The 12,906-nt window shown below is 36.3% G+C and overlaps 3 protein-coding genes across 3 annotated transcripts; all 3 read right to left on the bottom strand.

The window, feature by feature from the left end:
* Nucleotides 1-26: 26 nt before the first annotated feature.
* On the bottom strand, nt 27-4,703 carry LOC118263560 (uncharacterized). The gene is made up of 11 exons (XM_035575626.2): nt 4,523-4,703; nt 4,078-4,262; nt 3,941-4,003; nt 3,700-3,861; nt 3,152-3,280; nt 2,492-2,568; nt 2,323-2,412; nt 1,694-1,849; nt 1,146-1,288; nt 660-766; nt 27-238 (listed from the first exon to the last, which is right to left on the bottom strand). Exons 2-11 carry the CDS (start codon nt 4,198-4,200, stop codon nt 65-67), a joined length of 1,224 nt encoding a protein of 407 aa, XP_035431519.1. The 5' UTR covers nt 4,201-4,262; nt 4,523-4,703; the 3' UTR covers nt 27-64.
* Nucleotides 4,704-7,311: 2,608 nt separating this feature from the next.
* On the bottom strand, nt 7,312-8,194 carry LOC118263699 (uncharacterized). Its single transcript, XM_035575848.2, has 2 exons — nt 7,912-8,194; nt 7,312-7,495 (listed from the first exon to the last, which is right to left on the bottom strand). The coding sequence occupies exons 1-2, from the start codon at nt 8,074-8,076 to the stop codon at nt 7,313-7,315; spliced, it is 348 nt and encodes a 115-aa protein (XP_035431741.2). The 5' UTR covers nt 8,077-8,194; the 3' UTR covers nt 7,312.
* A 3,073-nt stretch (nt 8,195-11,267) lies between these two features.
* LOC118263631 (uncharacterized) lies at nt 11,268-12,340 on the bottom strand. Its single transcript, XM_035575730.2, has 2 exons — nt 12,014-12,340; nt 11,268-11,607 (listed from the first exon to the last, which is right to left on the bottom strand). Exons 1-2 carry the CDS (start codon nt 12,176-12,178, stop codon nt 11,332-11,334), a joined length of 441 nt encoding a protein of 146 aa, XP_035431623.2. The 5' UTR covers nt 12,179-12,340; the 3' UTR covers nt 11,268-11,331.
* Between the last annotated feature and the right edge of the window lie 566 nt (nt 12,341-12,906).

Raw genomic sequence — 12,906 nt, 5'->3', positions numbered from 1 at the left:
TTTCAGATACATATTTATGAAACACACAAATAATCAAAAAGTATGTTTTTTGAAAATTTGTCTCTCATCTCTTTTTACGTCTAGGCGGGAACTTGATGGTGTTAGGGCTGCCTTCTTTATACCGACCGGATTTAGTGAACCAACCACAGGAGAGTATAATGCAATCCGAGGTAGTTGTGCCTAGAGGCAGCCCTAGCGCGCTGATACGTTCAAGTGCGGGAGCTGGCCCTGCTATAATCTGAAAGATAATGTTAATTTTACTGTGAAACAAAAAATACATAGTTATAACGAGGTACCTAAAGTTGGTAAACATCACCACGTTGCAAGTGCGTTGCCGGCCTTTTAGGGGTTAGGAATTTAAAGGTTGTTGGGGAATTGGGGATTGGGTAGATTGGGAAAGGGGGTAATTGGGCACCCGGTAACCTCACTCACACAACGAAACACAACGCAAACGTTGTTTCACGTCGGTTTTCTGTGAGGCCGTAGTATCACTCCGGTCGAGCCGGCCCATTTGTGCCGAAGCATGGCACTCCCACAATACGCCACTTAGTTTTATCTTCAACTCTTCGAGTTAGTGTAGTAGTTATATAGTCACTGCTCTAACTAAATATCTCAAATAAATACAAGATGGTGTTTAAGTAATGACCAAATAAACTTACCCTGCCGAAGACCACGTGTCTCTTATCAAACTGTGGCAGCGGTTTGAATATGATGTTGAACTGACCAGTGGCTTCACCGTCCGGAGTGATCACCATCGAGATTACACCTGTTTTGAAGTTACAGGAGCTTTAAACGTTAGCTAAAGTACGTTAAGCTGTCTCATGTAATAAGTACAATAGCCTATATACCAAGTTCAACAACACCATATTAAGGTAAGCGTCCACAGGCTCGCATCGTACGCATCGCATGTAGGCATTGCTGATCGGACGGTCTGTATGATGCGGATTAGTGGACACAGTTGTATGAGTTTCTATACAAGACGAACTAAAATCCGTTGCGTGCGATGCGGGCCTGTGGACGCTGATTTTTATGAGCTAATTCTGACATTTTAGAAAATTAAAATGTTTTTTTCTCCATCAAGTCATTCGTTACCAGTAATAAATATAATGCCAATGTTATTAAGTTCTTAAGAATATATCAATCACCTGGTACAGAATGGTTCAAATCGAAGTTTTCGAAGAACAAACCGGGTTGACCAGCGTTTTCTCCTTCCTTGTTCGGGGTGTAGGCACCGAAGCCATTGTCCTTGGCTACATCTCCGCCGCGACAATATAGGTCAGGGACAATCCTGAGTAGAAAGAACAATATGTACATTACAAAGTGGTATGCGGAGGGGCACGTACGAAATATAACACTAACTTATAACCACGTTGTTGCTAGATAATACAGCACATCTGTTTTACCTGGTGCAATTTTTTTTCCACAAATAAGTACTAAGACCATTCATCATTATATAATCATATCAGCTATAAGACGTCCACTGCTGAACATAGGCCTCCCACAATGACTTACAGATAGGCCGGTTGGAAGCGACTAAGACCATTGAATACTAAAAACTAAGAAATACTTTCCCCAAATATTATGTAAATCCCTTCTTTAACATACTAGCAACAACAGAATATTAAAAAAAATACTATGTCTGTCTGTCACTATACCAGGATTTTTTTACAGTATTCTTCAGTTAGGTACAAACCTAAAGAATCTGGTTCCAGTGTAAGCATGTCCATACGAATCTCCTCTGACGAGGTTCAAGAAGAATTGACAAGTTTTAGGCACGACGTCGGAAAACAGCTCGATTAACACCTTACCTATCTTCGAGCCACCTCGAACCCAGATATCCATAGACACTCTGAAACAGAAGGTACTTTAAGCTAGAATATAATAGTAGGTAAGCTACAATATTAAGCCTGTAATAGTAGCTACTATGGTAAGCTTCAGATATTTTGTTAAACGTTTAACATTGGTTATCGATAACGTCGCGCAGATATGAGTGGAAAGAGGTTGGAAAGGTATAATGATATGATCACGACTAACATTGGTTGTGTCTAACCAGTCCTTCTAGAAGTAAGGCTACGTTCACAAGAAAAAGTTCTGTGGTTGATAATTACGATTTTAATCATTATATGCCTGTACCCTTAGTACGAGTTTGCTTTGCGTTGTACGAAAACTAAATAAGAGCGCGTTCCGCGTTCTGATTGGTTGTTTTATTCGAGCCGGCCAATCAGAGCGCCGAACCCGCTGTCGCTTCGATTACTTTAAACGTAAAGCAAACTCGTAATAAGGATTTAGCACTTTCGAAATTTATAGTCATTCGTAACTTACCTAGGCCGATTAACGTTTAAAGGTTTATCCAACGCTGGATCTTTTATATCCCGATCAATTGATCCTGTTTTGAATAGAATAAACGGCAATCTGAAAATGTTTAACAGGTAATTAGAGTAAATAGGTAGTACATTTTACAAAAGCTTTTGAAGAATATGAAAATACCCACGAGGCTCCTAATATTAATTTGTGTTTTGTGTCCTTCCACGCTTCATCCAATTCTTTCGTTAGTAGCTGCTCCGATCTCTAAAGGTGGACATCATAAATTAAAATGTTAAAATTATCTATTCTTACAAGCACAGTTGGTGAAAAGGTGTAGTTTTAATCACATTGTATTAAAAAACAAAAGACTGCCTCGTGGGTCAAGTGGTGGTAAGTGCCATTGCCGGAGGGCTTGGGTTCGATTCCTGTGTCGGGCGAAGTATTGCTGGGCTTTTTTCGGTTTTTCGGAAATTTCTCAGTAGTAGCACAGAGTCTGAAAATGTGCCCGGTATATGGCAATAGGCTCACCACATATTACATGGGACTTACAACATAAATTGAGAAATGTGGGTGTACATTGTACAGTGGCATTACGTGCCATAATGTGCACCCCTGCCTACCCCCTGCCCCCTGCCGCCTTCTGGGATTAAAGGTGTGACGTTATAAAAAATATATAAAAAACAATTTTAGATCACAGGGACAGTGATGAAACCAACATAGAACTACCTATATTTGTTTCTTAGTTTCGTTATCTTATTAATACAAACGTAGCAGAGAGAATTTCATAAACAATATAATTTTAATCTCACTCTTTTCAAAACTCGACAGATTATAGATAAAAACTTACAGCAACGAGCAGCCTAGAGTAAAAATAGAAGTTAGCCTCTTGTATTTTGTTCAGATCCCGCTGCCGTTGTTTGCAGAGTAGCTGATTGTACTTATTGTTTTGTTCAGGCCTCCAGCAGTCCACGAAACCCTGGAAATTGTTGGCTATTTTATGAAAACATATTATCGTAGAATTGTAATTTAGAAACAAAATTGAGAAGAATGCTTAACCTCTCGTATGCCGTCTATAAGACAACAATAGAAAACACATTGTGTCTCGCGTGGATCCACGGTCCAAACATACGAAGGTTTAAAACCTTCTTCTTACTCCATCTTCCTAAGCTTTCGGCAGTTCCATTACCTTGGATGAGGTCTTGCAGAACCAAAGTGCCACACTTACCACTTTAAAATTATCATACCCTTTCCCCATACGCGTTCGGCGCTCTAATTGGTTGGTTTATTCGAGCCGGCCAATCAGAACGCAGACACGCTCTCATTTCGACAACTTTAAACGTAAATCAAACTCATACTAAGGGTATTGATGTCAAAATTAGAACGTAATCATCTTACTCCAGTTCGCTGTATGAGATTAATCCTTTTAAGAAGTTCCTTATTGACATTCATAGTCTCTTCCAGTTGCCGAGCGTAGAAGTCCAGCCTTCGAGGCTTTAGGTACAATTCTGGGAACAGTTCCGGAGGGCTATCGTCCACTTTAGGCTTTGCCATTTGTAACTGTACATCACACAATATATTAATTTAAATAAACTTGCGAAATCTGTTAAAAGAAGAATAAGATTGTTGAACATTTTACCTCTTTCTGATGATTAACCCAGATGGCATAAAACGCCTTCGGTACCAGAGGAAATCTTGGAGGCTGAAATGTAATGCATAGGTAATAGAGTTCAAAATTGAACAACTCATCAATATAAAACGAGTAGCGACAATTACCATTTTGAACTCCCTTGGCTTCCGTACGCGTGGTACTCGCGGTTTCTCGGGTTCTGGTGGTGGAGTTTTGAGAAGCGGATTCTCTAGTAAATCGTCGCATCGTCTTTCGCGTACTGGATGCATTGCTCATGTGGTGACTGTTACTTTTACCAGAAGTTCATTAACAGACCGGTTTACAGAAGGAACTAGAGAAACGTAAGTATAAGTTAAGGAGTGTTGTAGCGCAGGCGTTGGAGGTGCTGTCTTGTGGTGGTTTCAAGTCTACGGTTATGCTTTAGTTATTTGCGGCATTAGGAGGGGCATAAGGGAGGTTGGGTAAGGTGGGGAGGCTACTACTTAGAGGACCTAGTCCCCCTTACAGGTGCTCATGGTCAAAAAAGGGAATAAGTATCAGATACAATATTTGTTCGGCTGTTTTTTCAAAGATAAATAGAATTAAAAGTACCTTGTGTTTTATTTGTCTGTTAAATATTTAAGTAATATGTTGCTGCTGTTCCACATGTAACATTTACTATTTCATTAAGTTTATCAATTTTTCATAATTCACTTTTACAATTTGTTTTCTTACAAACCATTACAAACACTCGCTAACGTCATACTTCAGAAAGAAGATGTCAGTAATGGTTTGACTTTTATTATTTGCATGACAGAGTCATCTGTATTCTTTTATTTTTTGGGATTGATGATGTTTATGGCACTATGTATTTGTAGGTTGAATCACATTTCTTTAACATAAAAAATAGCCTATCATATACAATGTGATAGGGGTGAGACTTCTAACCCGTTAAGGCTGAGTACTACATCTAATTTTATCGACAAAAGTCGGGGTCGAAGGGGTCGAATCCCCTCCCGTAAAAATTATGGCTATTTTAATATTTTTTTTACTTTTTTCTGATATCAAAGGTTGTATGCGTCGTAGAAACAAAAAAAAACGGTAGCTAATAACCTTGGCTAACTAATTAATTACTTTTTCCATATGTTTGATAATGTTTTGGTGAGAAAAAAATCATTTGTGAATTATTTTTACCGAAAAAATCACTATTTTTCAATATTTTCAATTAGGGGTTCAACCCCATATTATGTTTTTTGTTGTTGTTGTTATGAAACAAAAGATTAGTTACAAATTGGACGAAACAAAAATATACTTAAATCATAGTGCGGAAGGTTTGTGTCAACATTATACGCGTAAAGAATGCAAACGTTTGCTTTAAAAAATCAGTTTAATCTGGAAACTGCACTGTTTTATTTTGGAATAAGTTATAAAATAAAGGTGGAATAGATGTTTGTAGAAATATTATTTAGACTAACTAGATTTTGCCAGCGGGTTCACCTACGTTCCTGTGGATAAAAAGTATCCTATCCCTGTCTGTATTCTGTATATCAAACATCAAAATCCGTTCAGTAGTTTCAGCCTATCATCCGTCCGTCAGACAAACATCCAAACTAACTTTTACATTTTTAAAATTAGTGTGGTATAGGATAAAAAAGTTGTAAAAAATAAAACACGCTCCCAATTAAAGGATAATATTCTTTAAAGCAACGCTTAGTAGCATTTTATTCATTAAAATTGGTTGTTTATTTTGATTAAAAAATACTCTAATCTTTTTTTCAATGTATTTGATAATTGTATAAAAGTTTTAATTACTGTCAGGTTTTGAAAACTTTGATCTTCTTGAGGCTTTGCTCTCACAGCCTTGTATCCGCACAGCTTTGCTTACAATTTCATAATACGAGTGGCTGTTTTGCCACAATTTATAAGAAATCGTCACCAGACTCGTCTGGGGACTAAAAAACACAGTTGGATTTGATACTATGTTATCAATCTTCACACCCACGTAGGTTATGACGTAGCATGGTGGTACCTACAAGAAAATATTTTTACAAGTACGTATGACATTATCCTTGGTTTTAAACGGGTAGGTAATTCATTGTTAGATTTGTTAGATATAAAATGTAGAATAAATCAGATAAAAGTTTTTACACAATATATTGCAAGTGTCCATTGCTGAGCGAAGGCTTCTCCTCCTACAAAGAAGGTGTGTATTAATGATGAGTATTAATCCCTTCTCTAGCTCAAGGTGGATTGGCGATTACAAACTTCGCATTCGCAACATCGCCAACCCGCATTGAGCAAGCGTAGAACCTACTCTGTGCGAAAAGAGGCATTTGGTCAGCAGTGGCCACTTTTAGGCTGTTGATGTATGATGATCTTTGTAACTTACTCTAACGGGTATTTGTTTAGTCCGTTCTAAAAATCCTACAGAGCCGTCAATGTACCCGACAAATGTACTTTCTGGGGTATTTTTATCTCCGAATTCCCAGACATCACAGAATACAATATGTGCAAGCGATAGGATGACACTGAATGTGAGAGACTTATGGTGTCCCATCGCACTACCATACTCTGATAATATCCACTAGTAAATGCAATCAAGGTTTAGAAATCTTTACAAATTAACTGTCAATGTCTTTGCTACGAACATTACTTTGATGTTTACAAAATGTCACTTAAGACTGAGTAGTTTTACACTCCCCTAATTGAAAACAAAAATTGATTCGTGTATTTTTGGCTTAAATTTGTTACGGCGGTGCAATAATGACGATATACCTGATTAAATGGTGTTCTATGCTACATTATAGGTTTCTTATCTGGTTTTAGCTTCTTCGTTATAGCTGTTTATTATATATACGCATACCAATTAATACACAAGAATATTTAGGTAGTTTTAAAATTATTCTTCAATCTAAACAATGTCTGTAAACTTGCATCAGTGACTGGAAATACTAATCTCTGAGGTTATAAAAAAAGTATAAAATAGCAACTTAAGATTTTATTTCAATTTATTTATTTATTTGTGAACACAGGTTAAGATAGATGTTACAAAAAATACATTTTGTCCTAAAAAAGTTACAAAAAGTTGATTTGATTATAAATAATAAATACAATTGATATAAAAAAATACAAAATAAAATATCAAATAAATATTATACAACAATAAATAAATATTATTAAAAAAAAAACTAATAAATATTTTACATGTAGTAAGTATCTGACTTTTGGAGTTATTAAATGTGAATTACAATAACATTTTTTCCTTTAAACGTATTTTTAAATCTGTAGCAAATCGAATTGGATCAGTTGATGGTAAGCAATTGGTGCCATCTATAGACATGGACACTACAGGAGTTATAGGTTCCGGGTGATATCACTCCAGTCACTCATACGGATTTCAGGTCAGTTAGTACAACCCATTTTCCAAAGTCCTTCTGCAACTATATCGTATGAAGAGAGGCTATTCTGAAATGTACCGTAATGTATTGTCACTACGTTCGTATTTGAATTGTAAAACACCTCCGGGGTTGAAATGATATTGACCACATCGACTGTGACGTGCGACACCATGTAGCATTTAGGTATCTGAAATAATAAATAAGAGTTAAAAGATGACAAAGTGAAGACATGGTAGGAAAACTTGGATTGCTAATGAAAATAAAGTCTAAAATCGCTTAAATCTTCTTTGCTCATTTCATTTTTGTTTGAGATTAGGTTTATGTCTATAATTAAGATAGATATAGACTGCTGTACGAATCACTACATAGTATAATACAAACTTGCTTCTTCTGTCCCTATGTACCTTTGTATGCTTAAATCTTGAATACTACGGTACGCAAAGGATTTTGATAGTTACGGATTTTTTTAATAGATAGATTGATTCAAGTGGAAGGTTTATATGTATAATACATGCATAATATATCACTATTGCAACCATGATAAGCTGGGGCGAGTCGCTAGTTTATTATAAGATAAGATTATACATATATATTTAAACTTACTTCAAGTTTAATATTCTTTGTACGTGTGAATAGGCCAACATGTCCCTTGTGATGAAGCAATTTAACACTTCCTAACGAAGGTTTCCCAAAATTCCAAACTTCCCCAAACACATTTTGTATGCTTAACAGTAATAAACAAAATGTACTGACATTGTGAAGTCCCATTGTCCGGGTTGGCCATAGGGAAACCTACTGTAACCAAATCCACCAATCCACTACGCTTATATTACACGTGAATTAAAATTTAATTCTGTAATTCAAATGTCTTACAATAATCTGATTCATAGAACAAACCTAATATGTGACCGTGACTGCTCGGTTGGTGCGGTGGCCGGGCAACTGGCTGCCGGCTAAAGCCACAACGTGTAGTGGGTTCGATTCCCACACGAAGCAAATCTTTGTGTGATCCACAAATTGTGGTTTCGGGTCTGGGTGTCATGTGTATGTGAACTTCTATGTTAGTAAAAGTAAAAAAAAAAACAAGTCGGATAAAGTTTAATACAAAATTGGTCACATACCTATTTAGACAGACCAATCAGCTTCTTTCAGCGGTTTCAAAAAATCCTGTGACAAAAATTTCCCCTTGTGGTCCAGACCAAATTCTCGTGACATTTCCCCATGTTTTCCAGACTATAAATAATCTGTCTCTGTACCAACTTTCATCTAAAACCGTCCAGTACTTATTTCTTGATAGAGTAACAAAGATACATCCAAATGTTCTCACAAATTTTCCCATTTATTTAGCTCCTGGAAACGGCTTCACCCACATCCCCATGGTATATAAAATAGCCTCTTTTGTTCCAGACCATAATCTAGTCCTGTTCCAAATTTCATCCCGATCCCTTCAGCAGGTTTGACGTGATTGAAGCATATACATAAACTTTCGCATTTATAAATATTTTTTCTGTAGCATTTTATGTTCTGTTATGTTAACATTATCGAATACAATAACATTATCGAATACTTAGGTTTCTATTAATTTTTGTACATGTTATTTGTTATTAACTACATAATTTTACTCAAATATTAAAGTCCTCGACATATTGTAAATGCACTATGATTGGTAGGAACCATCCTATCGAGGGTGAGCAGACAGTACTTCGTACCGGAATACTTGCTCATCCTTTAGGAAGCATAAGACTAGTCCAAACCCACACAACAGTGGAGATACTACTTCTCTGTCTTTGGGATGTTTCAGCTAAACACCAGCTAGAAGCTCTCAATTCTATCAAAGGAGATGCCAGGCAGGAGGCTCATCAACGATGATGAAATAGTGGATGCCCGTTACAAATAGGCGACAAGTTGATCATTTATCAGATACATTTCCGAAGAATTGAACAACTTAAATCCTCCCAGTTCATTTCATCATCGCTCATCGTCACACAATTGGTTACTACCAAGCGAGTTAGGGTCAGCTCACATCGAGGACGCGACGTGACTATACTGGAAGAGGCCAGTAACGTTGTACTGCGCCACGAGTCGCATCCTATTGCGTCGGAGCATTGTCGATCCTTTCCCCAATCCTCAAAAGTTCTCCTACGCATTTGTCTAGTCACCTCTGGTATCGCAAGTGTGTCCATGGACGGCTCCGATTGCTTACTATCAGGCGATCCTTGTGTTCATTCATTCAGTTTTTTAATTTAGATAGATATCTAAAAAAATAAATATTCCAAAACAAATTAATATGCACTAAAAAGTAAAAGAAATAATTGCGTATTTTTCAACAACTTAATAGATCAACTAACTTTACTAACTCATCACACACATTATAATGTAAGTAGGTACAATTACTGTTATTTCTGGAGTCGGTGTCAGCCAACTAAGATGGGTTTGTTATTTACCTATTATCATAACAAAACATTATAGTTTTACACCAGTTGCAAGTAGGTAGTTAACCACCACTCCGCCCGTGCCGTGCCCGTGCCGTGCTAGTTGTTGGCGTTTCCTAGGCTGACACCGACTTCAGAAGTAACAATAATTGTACCTACTTACATTATAATGTGTGTGATGAGTTAGTAAAGTTAGTTGATCTATTAAGTTGTTGAAAAATACGCAATTATTTCTTTTACTTTTTAGTGCATATTAATTTGTTTTGGAATATTTATTTTTTGAAGTTGTTTTTTTTTTTGTTAAAATTGTTTTTTATTTCTTGATTTTTAGTGAATAACTTATTTGAGTATGGGTCGACCTATTAAACGCGCTGCTCATATGAGACAGTGCCGTTTAAATGAATAATATTAATATCTATCCATATTGACGCATAATTAAATTATTTTCAAATGTATATTAACCTGATACCCTTACTTATGATCTGCTGAGCCGACAGCTAACAGTAACCTGTTCATAAGCTACATACATAGTCAGTTGTCAAACACACAAACAGATTAGATACCCACATAGGTATACAGTCATGTAACTCAGACAGCACATCAAGCTACCCATCATTCTATACCAGATATGCTACTATCTGTCCTGAATTTTATGGCTACTGAGAAAGATAAGCTAGTATGCATCACTTCAACGTAAACGCAGAGCTCATTCTGCTCATTTTTAAGGAGTTCCCTGGATTATCTTCCATATTTATGGTCAAACTTTAAAAACAATTATATGGAACCACACTGCCATCGTACTCTTTCAAACACAAAAAGAATTTCTCAAATCGAACTATAACTGCCAGAGATATGCATTTGTCAAACACAAACAGATTAGGTACCTACATACACATGTAAATCAGACAGCACATCAAGCTACCCATCATTATATACCAGATATGCTACTATCTGTCCTGAATTTTATGGTTACTCAGAAAGATAAGCTAATATACATCACTTAAACTCAAACGCAGAGCACATTCTGTTCATTTTTGAGGAGTTCCCTGGATTATCTTCCACATTTATGGTCAGACTTTAAAAAAAATATATATGGGACCACACTGACATCGTACTCTTTCAAACACAAAAAGAATTTCTCAAATCGGTCTATAACTGCCGGAGATATCGATTAACATACATAAAAAAAAAAACGGTCGAATTGAGAACCTCCTCCTTTTTTTGAAGTCGGTTAAAAAATAAGTTGGGGCTGGCTTCAAGCTCCGACATACTCATGCATGCATGCATGGATGAAAATCGTATGACTTTAAAAATTGGCTCTTCCAGTCTTCCTCTTTCGCGTTCCTTTTCATCTTTCCATATTCAAAACAAAATTTACACGATCTGCTTTCCTTCTTAAAATTATACCAATACATTAGAAGAAAAATACAACACGGATCTCATAAAATAATAAAAGACAAAATAAAAAAGTCTATTTAATTTCAAGTGTGCCATTTCATACCTAGTTACCGTTTGAATTCTATTCTATCTCCAGTAAGCTGATCTACAGATAGAGAGTAATGGAAACTGGTGTTAAAGATATGACTGGTACTCAATATTGTCGGTATGAGCCATGTTGGATAGGTCTTGGCCCTTGTCTGCCCTGTGGAGGAGCTTGCTGAGCAGGTGGGAGTTGCTGTTGCCGTTGCACATTGCAACCGTTCTGCACCACTCCCTTCGCAATAATCGTGAACCTTGATGGACTTAGTTGCAGTAAGGAGTAAGTGATCGTCACGACGTGAGTCTGTGTGTTGTAGTGCACTTCTGGAGTAGAGAAGAAGTTATTCACTTCCACGTTGACGTATGTTAAAATATGGCATGGTGGTACCTGTAAAATATTATTCAGTTAATACTTCATTGATTTATTATTGTTCGCTTTATTATTCGCTTTAATTTTAGCAATGTTAAGATATTACACTTTTATTTTCCAGGGGGATAATCATCCAGTGGCTTCTCCCACTTTGGGCTAGATGAGAGGAAGTGTCAGACTAAACACCATCCAGTTCCTACTCTTGCTTTTCGAGCCGGAGCCCCGGTAACCCGCTAGGTAGTCCGCAACTCCGGGTCAAGAAATTACATCTAAGACGAAACTCTGAAGTCAGAATCTTAATTCAGTTTCTTTATTTTTAACATAGTGGCTTAAAATGATGTTGATTTTATTGGGATTTCTACATAAAACTGTCAAAAATACCTATCAAAATTGGGGAAAACAACTTTGAAACAATGTAACTCACTATTAATTGTATTTTTTGTTCTTTTTGGAATAACGTAAAACTGCCCTTAAATACAGAGACTACAATGGCTGTTGGTAAGTTGTCAACTCCAAACTCCCATATCTGAGCGTGCACTGCTTGTACAGCTGAGAGGGCGATACATAACAATATCACTTTAGATCCCATCGCACAATCACACTATATCAACAAGTATGTCTTAAACTGTCCAGTTTGTATTTTTATAAAGGCCAAATACTATAATAACAGCTGTGTATCCAATTACACATTCACAATTTATTTCTATTATAAGCAAGTGAAATTGATTCGTTCGATCGCGATCGTTTACTAAGAATAAATTGTGTATTTTATAAACTTTATAAAATGTAATTTGTTACACTACGGTGTAAGTAATGTAATGTTGCTTTACAATACCATTTTATTTGTTTTCTTTGTCGAAACAAATCATATTTCACTTGTATGTAATCAATGGATATGTATTCTAGGATATTTTTCATAAGAGATTTTATAGAAGTAGGTAGTCTATTCCAATTCGCATAGTAGATGTAGAAGCAATTTCAATTCTAAGTCAAATCTTAAAATGTATTTATCACAAAATTGATCAAGAAAAATGCTACAGCTATACATATACAAGAGAGTAGGATTACCTAAATGAATCGAAAGAAACAGATTGCACAGTAACTTTTAAGCCACATGTCATGTCCACAAAGAGAACAAGAATAGACATGCTACAATTGCATTAAGCACCGATTTTGAATAAACATTAATTATCAGTAGTGCAAAGACGAGAGATGATTATAAAGTAGTGCAAAGAAGAGGAGAGAGGTTGAAACAATAGCTACTGTCTCCGTACTAAATCAATCTTTATTATCTCACCTGCATAGGTACCAAATACC

This window comes from Spodoptera frugiperda, chromosome 27 (assembly GCF_023101765.2).
Source record: "Spodoptera frugiperda isolate SF20-4 chromosome 27, AGI-APGP_CSIRO_Sfru_2.0, whole genome shotgun sequence".
NCBI classification, from domain to species: Eukaryota; Metazoa; Arthropoda; class Insecta; order Lepidoptera; family Noctuidae; genus Spodoptera; species Spodoptera frugiperda.
The sequence above is the reverse complement of the archived record's forward strand: the minus strand, read 5'-3'. Positions and strand labels throughout refer to the sequence as shown.